The sequence below is a fragment of the Rhinolophus hipposideros genome (assembly GCF_964194185.1).
Source record: "Rhinolophus hipposideros genome assembly, chromosome: 12".
Lineage (NCBI taxonomy): Eukaryota > Metazoa > Chordata > Mammalia > Chiroptera > Rhinolophidae > Rhinolophus > Rhinolophus hipposideros.
In genome coordinates, this window is record NC_138058.1 from 12036859 (window position 1) to 12051670 (window position 14812).

At 34.3% G+C, this 14812-nt stretch overlaps 1 protein-coding gene across 9 annotated transcripts in view; it reads left to right on the forward strand.

Moving 5' to 3' along the window:
• LIMS1 (LIM zinc finger domain containing 1) overlaps window positions 1-14377 on the forward strand; it is a 161419-nt gene extending 147042 nt beyond the window's left edge. For 7 of the 9 annotated variants that reach the window (XM_081069667.1, XM_081069668.1, XM_081069669.1 and 4 more), the window contains exons 3-10: window positions 2941-3007; window positions 3859-3979; window positions 4434-4583; window positions 5925-6075; window positions 6560-6652; window positions 7458-7506; window positions 8946-9021; window positions 11656-14377. In XM_081069667.1, coding sequence (XP_080925793.1) covers window positions 2941-3007; window positions 3859-3979; window positions 4434-4583; window positions 5925-6075; window positions 6560-6652; window positions 7458-7506; window positions 8946-9021; window positions 11656-11770 — 822 coding nt within the window. In that variant the 3' untranslated portion in view covers window positions 11771-14377. Of the gene's footprint in view, window positions 1-2940; window positions 3008-3858; window positions 3980-4433; window positions 4584-5924; window positions 6076-6559; window positions 6653-7457; window positions 7507-8945; window positions 9022-9226; window positions 9420-11655 lie in introns of all 9 variants that reach the window. The other 2 variants (XM_081069666.1, XM_081069663.1) reach the window with 1 other exon arrangement.
• The last annotated feature ends 435 nt before the right edge of the window (window positions 14378-14812 follow it).

Consider the following 14812-nt stretch of genomic DNA (forward strand, 5'->3'; position numbering starts at 1 on the left):
TTTGAGTCTTCTAAATTTATAATTTCTGATTTTTTTTCATTTTACATTCCTATAGTTTTACTTTGGATCAACTTCTGGCCTTTTTCCTAGGCTCGGAAATCCGGCCATAACTGTGGATCATTTCTACATACTGTAAAAAAGAGGCAGCTCGTTATAGCAAAAGATTAGTTCTGCACTTGCTGTTGCTCTCACACTGGGACAGGCCGACCCCACGGTAGGTGCGGGGTTTGCAGTGTGGATAGTTTCAAGGGAACCCATTTCTGAATCCACGTATTTTGGCTTCAAGGAACTCAGTTTCTGTATTCTTCCTCCTCATATTGATTTGCCTGGTAATGTATTGGTATTCACAGTAGCACTTATTACTTCTCCCAATTTACAAAAGAAGGGAATCTAAAACCTTACTATGATGAATTACTCCAGGACATCAATCTGAAGGGACTAGTCAGGGGTACTTAAACTCGTAGGCTTCCGGTCTTTCCCTGCCTCTGGCATTTTCCTGTTGAGGATGAAGCTTGGCTGTAGGAACTGTGTTAGATGTTCTGTATTCAGCTATGTGGTAGATTGGGAGATGGGGGGAGTAGTTAGTGACAACTTGCCATTTAGGACTTTTTCTTTTTCATCCCTTAATTTCAAAAGGACTCATCCTTTTAAGGGAAAGTCCTGTGAAAGCAAAGCAAAAAGAGCAGTGGTCAGAAATTGTGAACATGGGGAGTTAGTGTAGGAGCCAGAACAAACCACCAAAACAGAATAGGTTTGTGCCTCTCACAAGGCACTGAGAGGTTAAGCAGCTTGCCCAAAGTCACACAGCCTGTCCATGGGTCAGCCAGGATTTAAACTCAGGCCGTCTAGATCCACGGTCAGTGGTGTTAACTCCTATGATATGCTACCTATTGGAATCATATCTTAAAAGACTTACTCAAACTACAACCAATCCTACTTTTTTCTATCTTCTGCTAACAAATATAGTATATATGCTAACTGCTGGACTCACTTTGTTTTGATTTTTAAAGCAATGTATGTCTTTCTGTTACATTAAATAAAGAGTAAAAATTGATCATTTCTTTCCCCCCTCATTAAACTTTCTTTTAATGAGTCTCAAAATTCTGTGACAGATTTTTGGTCAAGTTGTTCCCATTAAAAAGTACTGATTTTACAAATATATGGTGATGGAAGGAGAACTGACTCTGGGTGGTGAACACACAATGGTATTTATAGACGATGTAATACAGAATTGTACACCTGAAATCTATGTAAATTTACTAACAATTGTCACCCCAATAAAATTAATAAAAAAAAAAGTACTGATTTTAAAAATGCCACACAAATGGAAACAACAAATGGTCTACAAAACATTCTATACTTTCCTTCTAAAGGTTTTACAATGCGTTGTTATTATCAACCAGTCTTTTCCTATTAAAGTTAAATGGCCAATTGAGACACAGTTCTGAGACCATTCGTCCATCACTGATTAAGATTGGGTGGCAGGTAAAAAGTTGATCGTTTCTAACTAAATTAATGGAGTTATTTCTGAGTTTTTATGTTTGATTTCTTTTCAAATTACTACTACAGGCTAAACATCAGATTTCTATACATGTACATAATACACGTATATTCAATAAAGGAACATACCTCACTTCATAAATAACTTCTACTTTGGGCTACACATTACAATGCATTACATTATGAGAGTATTGAGTAATAGCATGTTGATCTTATGTTTGTAACTTTTAAAAATCATTCATTTAAATGTGTTGTTTATTCATTTGAATTTAAAAAATGAAGTTAAGACTTTCTGACACAAAATAAATCTGCTTTGGCTGGTTTGCCAATTAAACTATTGTAGATATGTTGACTAAGTTGAATGAGTTAATCTGCAGATAATTTTCATAATTGAGAAAATTAAGGTGACAACTGATACATTATTAAAAGTGGATTTTAATAAAGAGTATATGATTTCTTTACATATAACTTATAAGGAGCTCAAAGATTCAAAGGAAGACATTATATAATTCCCACAACTTATTTATATGAAAAGGGTGTGAAAGCAACCTCCAAAATAGAAAATAAATCTAGAATTAATGTTGAACCCTGGCGCTTCTAGTAATGTCATATTTATTCATGGATGCATGAAATAATTTGAGAGGAAAGAGTAGCTCTGCTCATCTCATTAAGATAAACTTTTCAAGTAAATATTTAAATAGTAAAAAATAAAATTTTACATTTGTAAAATGTTTTCATCATTTGTATACTAATAATCATTTTAATGATAACTTAAGCCAGAAGAAAAAGAGTCTCACCTGTTAGAGCCTTATGGATTCAGAAAGTAAAACAAATTTTAATTGCAATGAAGGCAATCAGTTAGAGACCTTAGTATAAAAAATATCATACTAGGACAAAACTTTGAGGGAAATGAAAACAGTTCAAGGAAAGAAATGAAGGATGCACATTTTCTAATTGTTAAAAATGAATATATTTACATTTTAAAAGGGTTTTGGCCCCATTTAAAAATGTTTAAATTTAAGATACGGTAGGATATTTACCTTTTATAAATATTTAAGCTGACGGTAAAATATTTTGGATCTTATCCTTTTAAAATGTGGAATGGGGTTTGTATGTGTGTGTGCATTTTCTGGGGAGCGAGGTCTGTAGCTTTCATCACATTCTTAAAGGTGGAATATGTGAGCCAAAAAACAATTAAGCATAGAGTCCAGGTCACCAAACTTTGGAGGCACAGTATTCTAGTTGTATCTTTCCTGTGCCCACATGTAGGTGTATGGAAGGTACAAAAGTATATCTGCTTTTAAAAATCATTGTAGAATTACAAATTCTTAGGGCAGAGCTCTTAGTTCAAGCACATCTTTCCTATATGTCTCTATAGAATGGTTATATTCACCCTCTGATTATTCCATATTTACAAGTTGCTGGTATTTTCTATTTCAGTTTGAAGGAAGGAAGTACTGCGAACATGATTTTCAGATGCTCTTTGCTCCTTGCTGTCATCAGTGTGGTAAGTTTTACTGCTGAATGCAAAATAAAAAGTAAGTGTCAAAATTATTTAAGTTATTTAACACTACTAAAGTGTCAGTGGTACAAGTGTTTTTGGTGCTCATATAAATAGTGTTTAGGTACTTTACCAGCCCTCTTTCCTGATACTAATACTCGTGTAACGAACTGGAAGAGGATCAAAACCCAGAAAGAACAGATGTTTAAGGACATCTAGTGTGAAGCTATTTCAGGACTGCCTAGGACTTCTATTAGGTGGTCTTTTGAAATGTTGTTTCGCCTGTTAAGGCAGACGTTACCTCCTTGCTTCTGGGTTTGCCAGGAAAGACAAGGAAGCCACCAGCGAGGAGCTCGCAATGCTGACAGATTGCTGTGTGTTGCATAAGTGCTGGACTTGCTTGCATCTTAGCCGTTTCACTGGTTGCTAACAGTTCTACGAGAAGGTGTCTAGAGATTGGAGAAACTGAGTAGAATGTTGTAAAGGCTTAATGAAAGAAGAAATTAAGCATGGGTGACAAGACAATGTGCTGCGCATTTCAGTTTTGTGTGTCCGTGATGACCAGAAATTACCAAAAGGCATTCACAAGAGCCCAGTACATTGTTTGGAAAAAGAAAGCCAGACTCAGAGATGTGATAAGACAGCCCAGAAATCGAGCTACAGAACCAAAACAAGGGCTTAGATGCAATAGAAAACATTGTTCTAATGCAGTGCTTACTGGGGTGGACACATACATAAAAAGTCCCAATTTGTGGAGAAAGGTTTAAATGTATTTTTTCCCCCTCATGTTTTTTCCCTTACTGCTTTTAGCAATAAGATGCCACACTGGACATCCTTTGTGTGTCACTTCCCCATAGGTGAATTCATCATTGGCCGAGTTATCAAAGCCATGAATAACAGCTGGCATCCTGAGTGCTTCCGCTGTGACCTCTGCCAGGAAGTGCTGGCAGATATCGGGTTTGTCAAGAATGCTGGGAGGTAGGAGTTTTTTTTATCCTTGTCAAGTGTGGGTGGATAAAGTGACAACTACAAGGTCATGCATATTTTCTCATGGACTGTAAGGCGGTGCTTTAGGACACTGAATTTAAGGTCAAGAGACTCAAGACTGCAGTGTGTTGATTTGCCTGTTTGGAGAGGGGAGCAGTTGTCGGCTGCCACATGTGTTCCTGGGCTGACAAAAGGGGGATGGGTACTTAAAATGGAGTTTCTTAAAGGTCAGTCAGATTATTTAGACCAGAATAAATAATTTTTTTTCTTTAAAACAGTGTCTTGATTCTGCTCTATAAAGTCAGCAGTGAAAGAAAAGGTTTCTTTCGTTTCTTTTCAGGGAATGGTTTCATTCGTTTCTTTTCTTTATATATTTCTTTTCAATTGTTGGGAGGAACCTTAGACTTTAAGTTTCAGTTTCTAAAGAAGTTTTGGCTCTGTTTAGACATCTGTGTCGCCCGTGTCACAATCGTGAGAAAGCCCGGGGCCTTGGAAAATACATCTGCCAGAAGTGCCATGCCATCATCGATGAACAGCCGCTGATCTTCAAGAATGACCCTTACCATCCAGACCACTTCAACTGTGCCAACTGCGGGTATCGTGATGCCTTTCTTCTTTATTGCACAAATAGTGGAAATAAAATAAAAGATCACATTCATCTATATTTCAGTTACTCTGACAAACCAAATTATTTTTCTCCAACTTTTAATGTGGAAAATTTTAAACGATGCTATAAAAGAGTCAAGCGAATAATATAAATAACACCTGCTTACCCTTCATTTAGTTTCACCGTTAACATTTTGCCACATTTGATTGTGTGTGCAGCACACTTTGTGTGTGTGTGTGTGTGTGTGTGTGTGTGCACGTGTACATATACAATACCTTGAAATGTTCAGATCATGTTAAAATATCCCCAGTCATCCCCAAAAGTGTTTTTCTAATGCAGGATCAAAAGAAAAAAAGAAAAGCTTTAAAAAGTATATATAGCTTTTACAGTTGTAATAATTGGGGTGTTGTCTCGAAATATTTTAAATTACATCTAAAGGGAATCTTTTTTTCTTGAAAAACTCATGATAAACTGTGAGGCTATGATTTCTGAATTTGCTATCTAGTATACAAATTTAAAGGAAAAAGGTACTCTACCATAATAACCAGTATGCACTTATGTGCTAAGTTATAATAGGGGGAAGAGATTAGGTAGGCTAAGGGTTAAACAAACAGCTTCGTGGTGCACGTACAGCCACCTCATCTTTTTTGTGATTATCAGTTTGAGCCTCATCTGGGTTTCTTGCCTATCCTCCCTCTGGTGGGATGTTTCTCATTTTTCATTAGCACTTCGAAAGAATTGTTTAAACAGATGAAATTCAATCAAGTCCATTTGGCTAACTGGGGCTATCTTTGGTATGTTTATTGACACAGGAGACTGAAAAATAATAGCTTACTTAAGCATTTGGAGACGGAAAATTCTGGACAGCTCGTTTGTTTATTTCCTGTTAACCTATAACTGTTCTCAAAAGCTTGCGACAGTTTAAATAATTATTAGAAAATGGAATTAGTCTCCAAACTCCTCAATTATTTGGGGAAGATAATATCCCTGAGTCTATCCTCAGTACTGTGATTATTCTCCTTTAGCTTTTGAAGGAAGACAAATGGACTATAATGTGATAATAGACAAGAAATGATAAATATGACCAGTGTGTTGGTATGTATCTGACTTATTGGTACATTTTGTCATTATTCTGTGGTATTGATGTTTTGATAGGAAACTAAAACCTGTTCAAACCTATTAATTTTGGTACTCTGATCACTGAAAAAGAAGTTATAGGGATTGTTATAGTGATATCTTCAAAAACCTTTTAAAAAGTGTTAGCCACCTTGGTGCCTGTCTCTTTCTGTCTGGTGGTATCATTCCGATGGGTATCTTTGTCACGAACAGGAAGGAGCTGACTGCTGATGCCCGGGAGCTGAAGGGAGAACTGTACTGCTTGCCGTGCCATGATAAAATGGGTGTCCCCATCTGTGGCGCTTGTCGGCGACCCATCGAAGGGCGTGTGGTAAATGCCATGGGCAAGCAGTGGCACGTGGAGGTGAGTTCTCACTGGTGCAGGGGTAACCAGTACTTTTGAATTGCCATGTGTTAGCAAGATTAGGAGATCGTAAAGATTAAATATGGACATTTTAAAAATAACTGACGTTGTATAAAATTAAGAATAGAGAATATACTGCCTTTGTGATCTCTCAGTAATGATATAGGATGTGCTCTTTTATTCTTAAATCTTCTTAAGGCAAGAAGTGTCATGGTCCATGTCCAACAGCCCTCGCTTACAGATGCTGCTAAGATGTTCACCTCTTTTCTCATTCTGTCATGTTTGAATAGGCTGTGTCCTAAATTAACCTGTGAAAGACACTGAATTAAGACTGGAAGTACGACAGGATTACCTATGGCCAAATGAAACAACTACCTCAAAATTTCATGTATCTTCTGTGAGGATAGTTTAACTTTGGAGTTTTACTTCATTGAATCAGTAAAATATGGCAATTCAAAACTGACCTGTAGCAATTTTTTTTCAGCATTTTGTTTGTGCCAAGTGTGAAAAGCCATTTCTTGGACATCGCCATTATGAAAGGAAGGGCCTGGCATATTGTGAAACCCACTATAACCAGGTATTGATTGTACCCAGTGGATACTAGGTAGACTTTTATGAATTGAAGCTTATCAATATGTTAGCTACAAAGAAATCTCTTGGAAAATGTACATTGGGCTATAGAGATTTGTTTTAACTTTTTATTGGGGAAATAATTTCAGACTCACAGAAAGGTTGTAAAATAAAAATATAAAGGATACTTATATAACTCTTATTCAGGTTCACCGTTTGCTTCATCATTTGCATGTGTTTGCTCTCTATAAAAACACACACACTTCTGTAAATGCACATACCTTTATAAATAAATATATACACACACACACACACACACACACAGATAGACACATTTTTTTCCTGAAGCATTTGATAAGTTCATTGTGGTCCTTTATCCCTAAATACTTCAATGTATATTTCCTTAGAATAGGTAACTCTTTTAGGTAACCATAGTTATCAGTATTGATACACTTTAATTTTTTCCAGTTTTGTCACTTGACCCAATAATGTCTTTACAGCATTTTTTTCCACTCCAGTGCTAGACCCAGTCTAGGGTTGTCATGTTCCTTTAGCTTCCTTAAATCTGGGACATTTCTAGAGCCTTTTTTGTTTTTGATAGTGATGAAAAGTAAATTATTTGCATCATGAGAAGTAAAAATTAGTCAACGAACTTATACTTGTTTTCTCTAGTAATGGTAAAATCTGGATTTGGGTAGTCAGCTATTTGTTTTTAAGTAGTAGAAATAACGGAAATTCCATTAAATGTTTGATATTCTAAAACTTAGTTTTAACACATCCTGAATTTTTACCACTTTTTTTTTCATCGTCAGCTATTTGGTGATGTTTGTTTCCATTGCAACCGTGTTATAGAAGGTGATGGTAAGTAACTGAAGGATTTTACATGGCACCATATTGACACAAAAACACTTGAGTAATGTGAAAATGGAAAGAGGTTGATGATTGTTATTGTTTAGAATGTGATCATTATCAGTTACTTTTTCTTTTCTTTGGTGAATTTCCCCAGTAATTTATATGAGTGTGATGATAATAGCCTAACCCATTATCCTAACCTAATAGTTGGATTATTATACTAATAGCCTAACCTAATAGTTGGATTTATGATAATACTTTAGGCCAGAGCCACAGGATTGTTACACTAGGAATCATGGCAAGTGATCATCACGAACCATGAGTCCTGTTTCCCTTTCGTTTCCCTGGAATTGTATAACTCGGAAGCTTTAGGGCAGTGTTTATTAGGAACAGTTTAATCTGCTATGGTCGTTACAAAGAGTCCCTTTAACCTTGCAGATGCCAAAACCGGGCAGTTGCTTGTAGACATTTTTAGGACTTACCACCCTTGTACTTGGGAATTAGGCATGGCTGATTGACTGGAACAGAAAGGAAGCAGCTGTGTTTACTAATGGTTGCTAGCATAATTCTGCCAGAAATTTCCTGTCAAAGTTTTAAACACTCCTGTTTTCAGCATGCTTCATGGTTCTTGGTAGAGAACCTAACTTGGGAAATACTTTGTGAAACAAAGCCTATAAGCAGTTTGTGAAAGGATTAGTTCAGGGAAGCAATCTTTAGTGCCACTGAAAATAAACCTTCCTCCTATGTGGGACAGTTGCCAAGTGAAAGAAGCTTTCAAAGGAAACTCTTAGCTTTGGAAAAAGAGACTCCTACAGGCGAATATGTTAATGTCTAGATTTTTTTCTTTAATTCTCTATTCCATTTTTTTTTTTTTAATTTATTGGGGTGACAATTGTTAGTGAGTATTCCATCTTTCTTTATTGGACCAATGGCAGTAGGGATAGAAAAGTAGTGGCAAGTGTGCTGGTAGGCAAACACTGTGCCAAAAAATCTCGTCTGAGTGACATAATTCACATTACATTTTACACTGCATTGCCCGCGGGAGTGAGAGACCTAACCTTTGGTATGAAGACATGGTACATACCCTCTACGTGCTTCATAGAATAGTCAAAGAAAAGGGGAAAAAAGTTAACTGTAAATAAAGATTGAGAAGGGCAATAATAATCTTCCCTAAGATGAAGCCTACAGTCACGGAAGACATAAATTAAGTGTTCAGTTTCTATGTTTTTAATAAAGTGAAAAAGTAAATTAATAAAATTGATTGATTCAATAAAGATTAATTCACACTACTGAGGTTTTTAGCTATGTGATTCTTTGGCAAGAAAACCTCTTGAGAACCTCTTCCAAGCGTCTTGGAAATAACCTTAATTCTGTTTTGAAGTTGAAATTTAAGCTCCTCCACTTGTCATACCAGTGTATGTGACCAAATGCCTTTCTTCTTCCTCTAGTGGTCTCTGCTCTTAACAAGGCCTGGTGCGTGAACTGTTTTGCCTGTTCTACCTGCAACACTAAATTAACACTCAAGTAAGTCTACAGTTTGCTCCAGTGTGAGTCCTAAGACTGAAAACGTTGGGGTAACATGTTTAGAAACACAGAATTTTAAAAAAGAGAACTATTTGATTCTTTTTTTTTTCTTCTTCTTCTTGCTATTCAGGCCTTCTGACAGTAAAAGTTCTTCCTTTAATTATTCCTTGTTCTTTCTTCTATTCCTTCTTTGTCCTGCTCAAAGGGATAAGTTTGTTGAAATTGATCTAAAACCAGTCTGCAAACACTGTTATGAGAAAATGCCAGAAGAATTTAAGAGGCGACTTGCCAAACGGGAGAGAGAAGCAAAGGATAAGGACAAGCAGAAAAAGAAAAAGCCAGTCTGTTTGTAAACTTTTCTGTCCCTTCTGTCATCATTTTCACTACTTTCTTCTTTGGTTAGTCCTTTGGAATATTGTTCTGTTTTTGTCTTTTTCTTTTTTAATTTCTTTTGCATGTGTTTGTGGTCACCAGAGACCGAAATAAAGTGTTTGTCTTGTGTAGAGTTGGTCCTTTTACATGATAATTTTAATTATAGACCTTAAATTAATAAGGTTCACACTTAAGCCAACTTGTACTTCACTTATTTCTCTTCATCTGTAGATTCCCTCATCTCTTTTTTTAAATCACAATATGGCATAGATTTCTTTCTTTTTTTTTAAAGGAATTCAGAGGGTAGAATTTCAATCTCTTAATCTATACTGGGAAAAGTTTTAACATATTTTTGTCTGAAAATTGCAGCTTTAAAATCCTGGTTCTTTGTTCCTTTGCCTAAAATAATTTAATTGATAAGTTCCAAGTATCTCATGTTCTAAGTTCTGTATTAAATCCTTTTAGCATGTTTCAGATCTAAGCAAACACCATCTAATGTACGTAATAAGGTATCTACTATCTTTGGTGTATGTATATATATTTTCATTAAATGCCCATATGCTACTGTTAATGAATTCATTTTCTTGATGTTTCCAAACTCAGTTTTATTCCTGATTTTTATGGAAACTATTTCAGTCTTTGAAATTCTGTAGAATTACCAGTATGATTGTCCTATTTTTTCCTTTATGGTTAGTTACCATTGTGTTCTGAGCTCTAAAAGTTTCTTTTATTTTTTTAGTTTTCATGTTTCCTTCTATAAAGAGGAATTAAAATTCAAATATAAAATTAAAACAGTGGAAGATTTGCTTCGCCAAATGCCTGAAGGCAGTGTAATTTATTTCATTCATTTTAAAAAATGGCAGTTTTCGGTGGCCGGTTAGCTCAGTTAGTTAGAGCGTAGTGCTCTTAACAACAAGGTTGCCGGTTCGATCCCCACATGGGCCACTGTGAGCTGCACCCTCTACAACTAGATTGAAACAACTACTTCACTTAGATCTGATGGGTCCTGGAAAACACACTTAAAAAATAAAAACAAATTTAAAAAATTTTAAATGGCAGTTTTAATACCTTTTTTGTTCTAAGAAGTCTTTGGGAGTAGTTTTTAACTAGTACTATATAAGTCACATTGCCATTTGAAATGTAACATCATTTGAATTACTATCAGCATTAGGATCTCTGGAAAACAGCTAGAAAATAATTCCCATTTGGTGCTTTAAAATAAAATATTTTTCATATTAAATACATAGTTGAGAATTAACTTTATTAATGTTGTTCTTTAAACTTATATCAGCAGATTTAAATAATTGTCATAGAGGACAAAGTACCACCAGACTTATTCCACAAATGCTTCTTAAATATAATGTCACAGAAAATGAAGTTATAAAGTTGTGCATTTAGTCAATTCACAATTAAGGACCCTAGATTTCAACAATAATAAGCTGTTGTAGTTACCAATTAGAGAAATACATTACAGGATAGGAGGCCAGATAGGATAGGAGGCCAACACAGATATGAGGCCATCTGAAAATTTGTCTTCTCCAGAACTGTTTTACAAATACATTGTTAATGTATATTGCTATAGCTTTTAAAAATAATTGAATTCTCCATATAGCTACCATTCACAAAATGTAACCACAGGCAATCTGGTTCACTTGTATTCATTAAGAGTGATTATAAACTTTCCTATATTTCCCCTAGCAATCTTCTTGTCAGACAACCAACCCAAACCCATTATGATTTAAGATTTTTCAAAAGATGCGTTTGTAAGGTGATTTTTTTGTTGTTGGGGTAGGAGGGAAGCAATTTTATGCCAGGAAAGATGAAACCTCATAGCTACCTAATTTAAAATACTAAGTAAGATTATTTTGCCTTTAATAAAGAGAGGATCATTCAAATTACAGAAATAACAATTCTTTGCTTTAAGTAACTATTCTTTAAAGTGTTCTGATGGGACTTTAAAATGTGACTGACTTTAGTTACCTGAATTATATTTACATTGGATTTCCTGTATACTTAGCACTGACAAAAATGTAATGCACATTCTGTATTACACAGGTAGATGTATAAGATCAATTTATAAGGACAATTTTTTTCAAATATTGTGAATTTTTTACATTTACCACATTGATAAGACTTGAGATTAGAATCATCGTTTTTTGCTAACACGTAATCATATAGTATCTGCATTTCAGTAAAATTATTTCACATTACTTATGTCTGTTAAATATATTTTCACTAATTTTATTTTATTACTATCTTTAGGAATAAATTTGTGGAGTTTGACATGAAACCAGTCTGTAAGAAGTGCTATGAGAAATTTCCGCTGGAGCTGAAGAAAAGACTTAAGAAACTAGCCGAGACCTTAGGAAGGAAATAACTTCCTTTATTTTATTTTTTCTCTTCTATGCAAAGATAAGAGATCACGTGTACCAACATTATTGACTTGATCCACTCTTATTTAAACCTGTCTCTCAAAACAGTTGAGAGTGAAGAGGACCTACATGAATGGTTTTCTTCATCTCCTTTTGCTCATTAAAAAAGAAAAAAACTTTGTGTAATTATATTTAAAACACAGATGAAATGAAGATTTGCCTTTGTTAATAACCCGTTCCAATTTATTAAAATGTAGACTATACTTAATAGCAAAAAACACATGGTCAAATGTTAAATTTCAATTAAGGTACAAAAAAATTAATGTAACTTTTAAAAATGAAAGTAAGGTGTTAGGTTTTACATGTCTCAGCTAAAAACTATAAACTTGTACTTGGTACTCAAAAGCAAATTAATTCCAACTGCTGTTGGGGAGGACATAGTGAAGAAAAATAACCAAGAAAACAAATCTTATGGTATCTTAGTATGTTTATCAGACTGGTAGCTATAAAATGAATATACGCATTACTAAGACAAGAAACAAGTGTATTCAGAACTACTTGATTTTTTTTTAATGCAGTAATTGTGCTTAGTTTTATATTTTGTTCTCCTTGTGAACTTCTTCCTTCATACAGTTTCTTAACACAGTAGTTTTAGCTAGCTAATAGTACACCTTTTTACATTTTGTGCAAAAAAATGTATTCTATGTATTTGAAAATACAGTATACTTTACAATATTGGAAAAATGAAGTATTTTTTAATGTATTGCAGCAATTATGCTTCTAAGCTTAAGGTCAAAGATGTACTCTTAAAATAGGATATGAAATTAAATTTTATGTAGGTTGGAATGTATCACTTAGAAAGTGAATGTTTATGTATTGATCAAAATTCCTTTATAACCATTTTACTATGTGTGCTTTATAGATAAACTTGCATTGCCTTAGAAAAACACATACTTTAATCAGGAATTCTAGCTGTTTCATACAGTACCAACGAAAAATAAGTGCATTGGTTGAGATTTATAAACTCAAATTCATTTACCACAGCTATGTTACATTTTTTTTTAAAAAATTATCTTCCTTTTTAGGAAACACGTTAAAATTAATTTCTGTCATCTTGTTGGAGAGAATGATGTCTATATGTATGTCAAGTTTTTCATTTCAAATTTCATAATTGGATTTTATTTGCTATCAGTAAGAGGTATAAATGACTTTTAAATTGCAAGAGGGATGTTTGTCAATTTGAGGTTAAAAATAGTAAGTTCTACTTTATAAATGATAAAGTTTTATTCTGAAGTTTCTAGGTCATTCTTTCTCGATAAACTTGTATGTAAAGCAAATTTTTGTGAACATATTTAAATATTGTTGTGTTGTTATTTAAAAGTTGCCAAGATGGATTTCTAAGGGGAAAATTACTGGTTTTTCCAAAAATTGCTAAAATGTTGTTTTGCCATTAAAAATATCACCTCAGGACGCTACCACTCTGCCATTAAAATATTTGTATGCATGTATTAAAACATTTCTGCATGCACTTTACAAGGGAACTTCTGTTTCAGTTTTGAGATAACTTATAACGAAGTACTTTATCTTTTAGTCTTATTTCAGAATTCAAAGAATTACAAATGATTGAAAATAATCAATATTTATAGTTTAATACCGCATGTGTTCAGAAGTTTAAAACAGTCTTTGCATTTGACAGTAAGAATCAAAATTCCTTCGATGTGCCTTTGTCAGCGATTTATGACCAGCAATGATAAACTTGAAAGCATGTATTGAATATTATACTATGGATACAGGCAAAATAGGACAGGGTTTGCAGCATAGGGTCTTGATGCTAAACTCTTAAATACCCCTACACCAGAAGTACGGAGCAGAAAAGTAACCATTTACCTATATTCTCTTACCATTTTGAAGATGCATGGACTGAGCTCAGCTGCTTTGATTACCTATCTTACATAGCCAGGCCTCTCCTGTAGCCAGAGGTCCCATTGCTATCCTTGCTCACTCTTAACATTTGAATTAATAGTTCCTAGAAGTTGAACTTATTAAGTCTCTAATACTTTAGGGTATTTTATCTAGATACAGTACTTTCTTCCTTAGTAGGGCCATCATTCCCTTACATGTGGGAAAGGAGGAAGAAGTTGAAAAGTTGTAAGTAGAATAGAAGACAAACTTGATATATTTCATAATATTTTTCATGGAGCTTTCCCTAGCTGTGGAAAAACTCAGGTTAGTAAGCATATCTTTGTTTAAAGTCCTGCCAGGCAATTTTAAATAATTCATTGTTCTTACCAAATTCCTAAGTGCTCTTTTTCTTACCAAGCCTAATATAATTGGGGAAAATGTCTGGATACAAATAAAACATTCTTTGGATCATGTTCAAAGCCTTATTAACATGGTACCTGAAATGATAGGTCATTTAGCCTCACTTATTTGCCAAAATAGCCATTTCTAAGTTAAGGAAATTTTGAGGTAGGCTTACAGCATTATTACAGTGTTTCATTTTAGATTGTAAGCTCAATGGCAGGGACACTATCTTGATAATTATGTTTTTATATAACAATCATTGCAGTATATGCTTGGTACTTAATAAATGTTCATAATTATTAACAATGACCTGTTGTGCATTGTTTAAATTGAGTGGCTTTGAGACAGAACTATGAGAAGATAGGACTAATGTTTAAGAAAACCCTTTTGGAAGCAACCCAGGTGTCCATTGATAGGTAAGTGAATGGATTAAAAAAGCATGGGACACACACACACACGAATATTATTCAGCCATAAAAAGAAAATCTTGCCATTTGTGACAATATGGATGGATGTTGATTGGCATTATGCTAAGTGAAATAAGTCAGACAGAGAAAGATAATTACCATACGATCTCACTTATATGTGGAATCTTTTATATTTAAAATTTATTGGGATGACAATTGTTAGTAAAGTTACATAGGTTTCAAGTGTACAATTCTGTAATACATCATCTATATCTCACATTGTGTGCTCACCACCCAGAATCAGTTCTCCTTCCATCACCGTATATTTGATCCTTT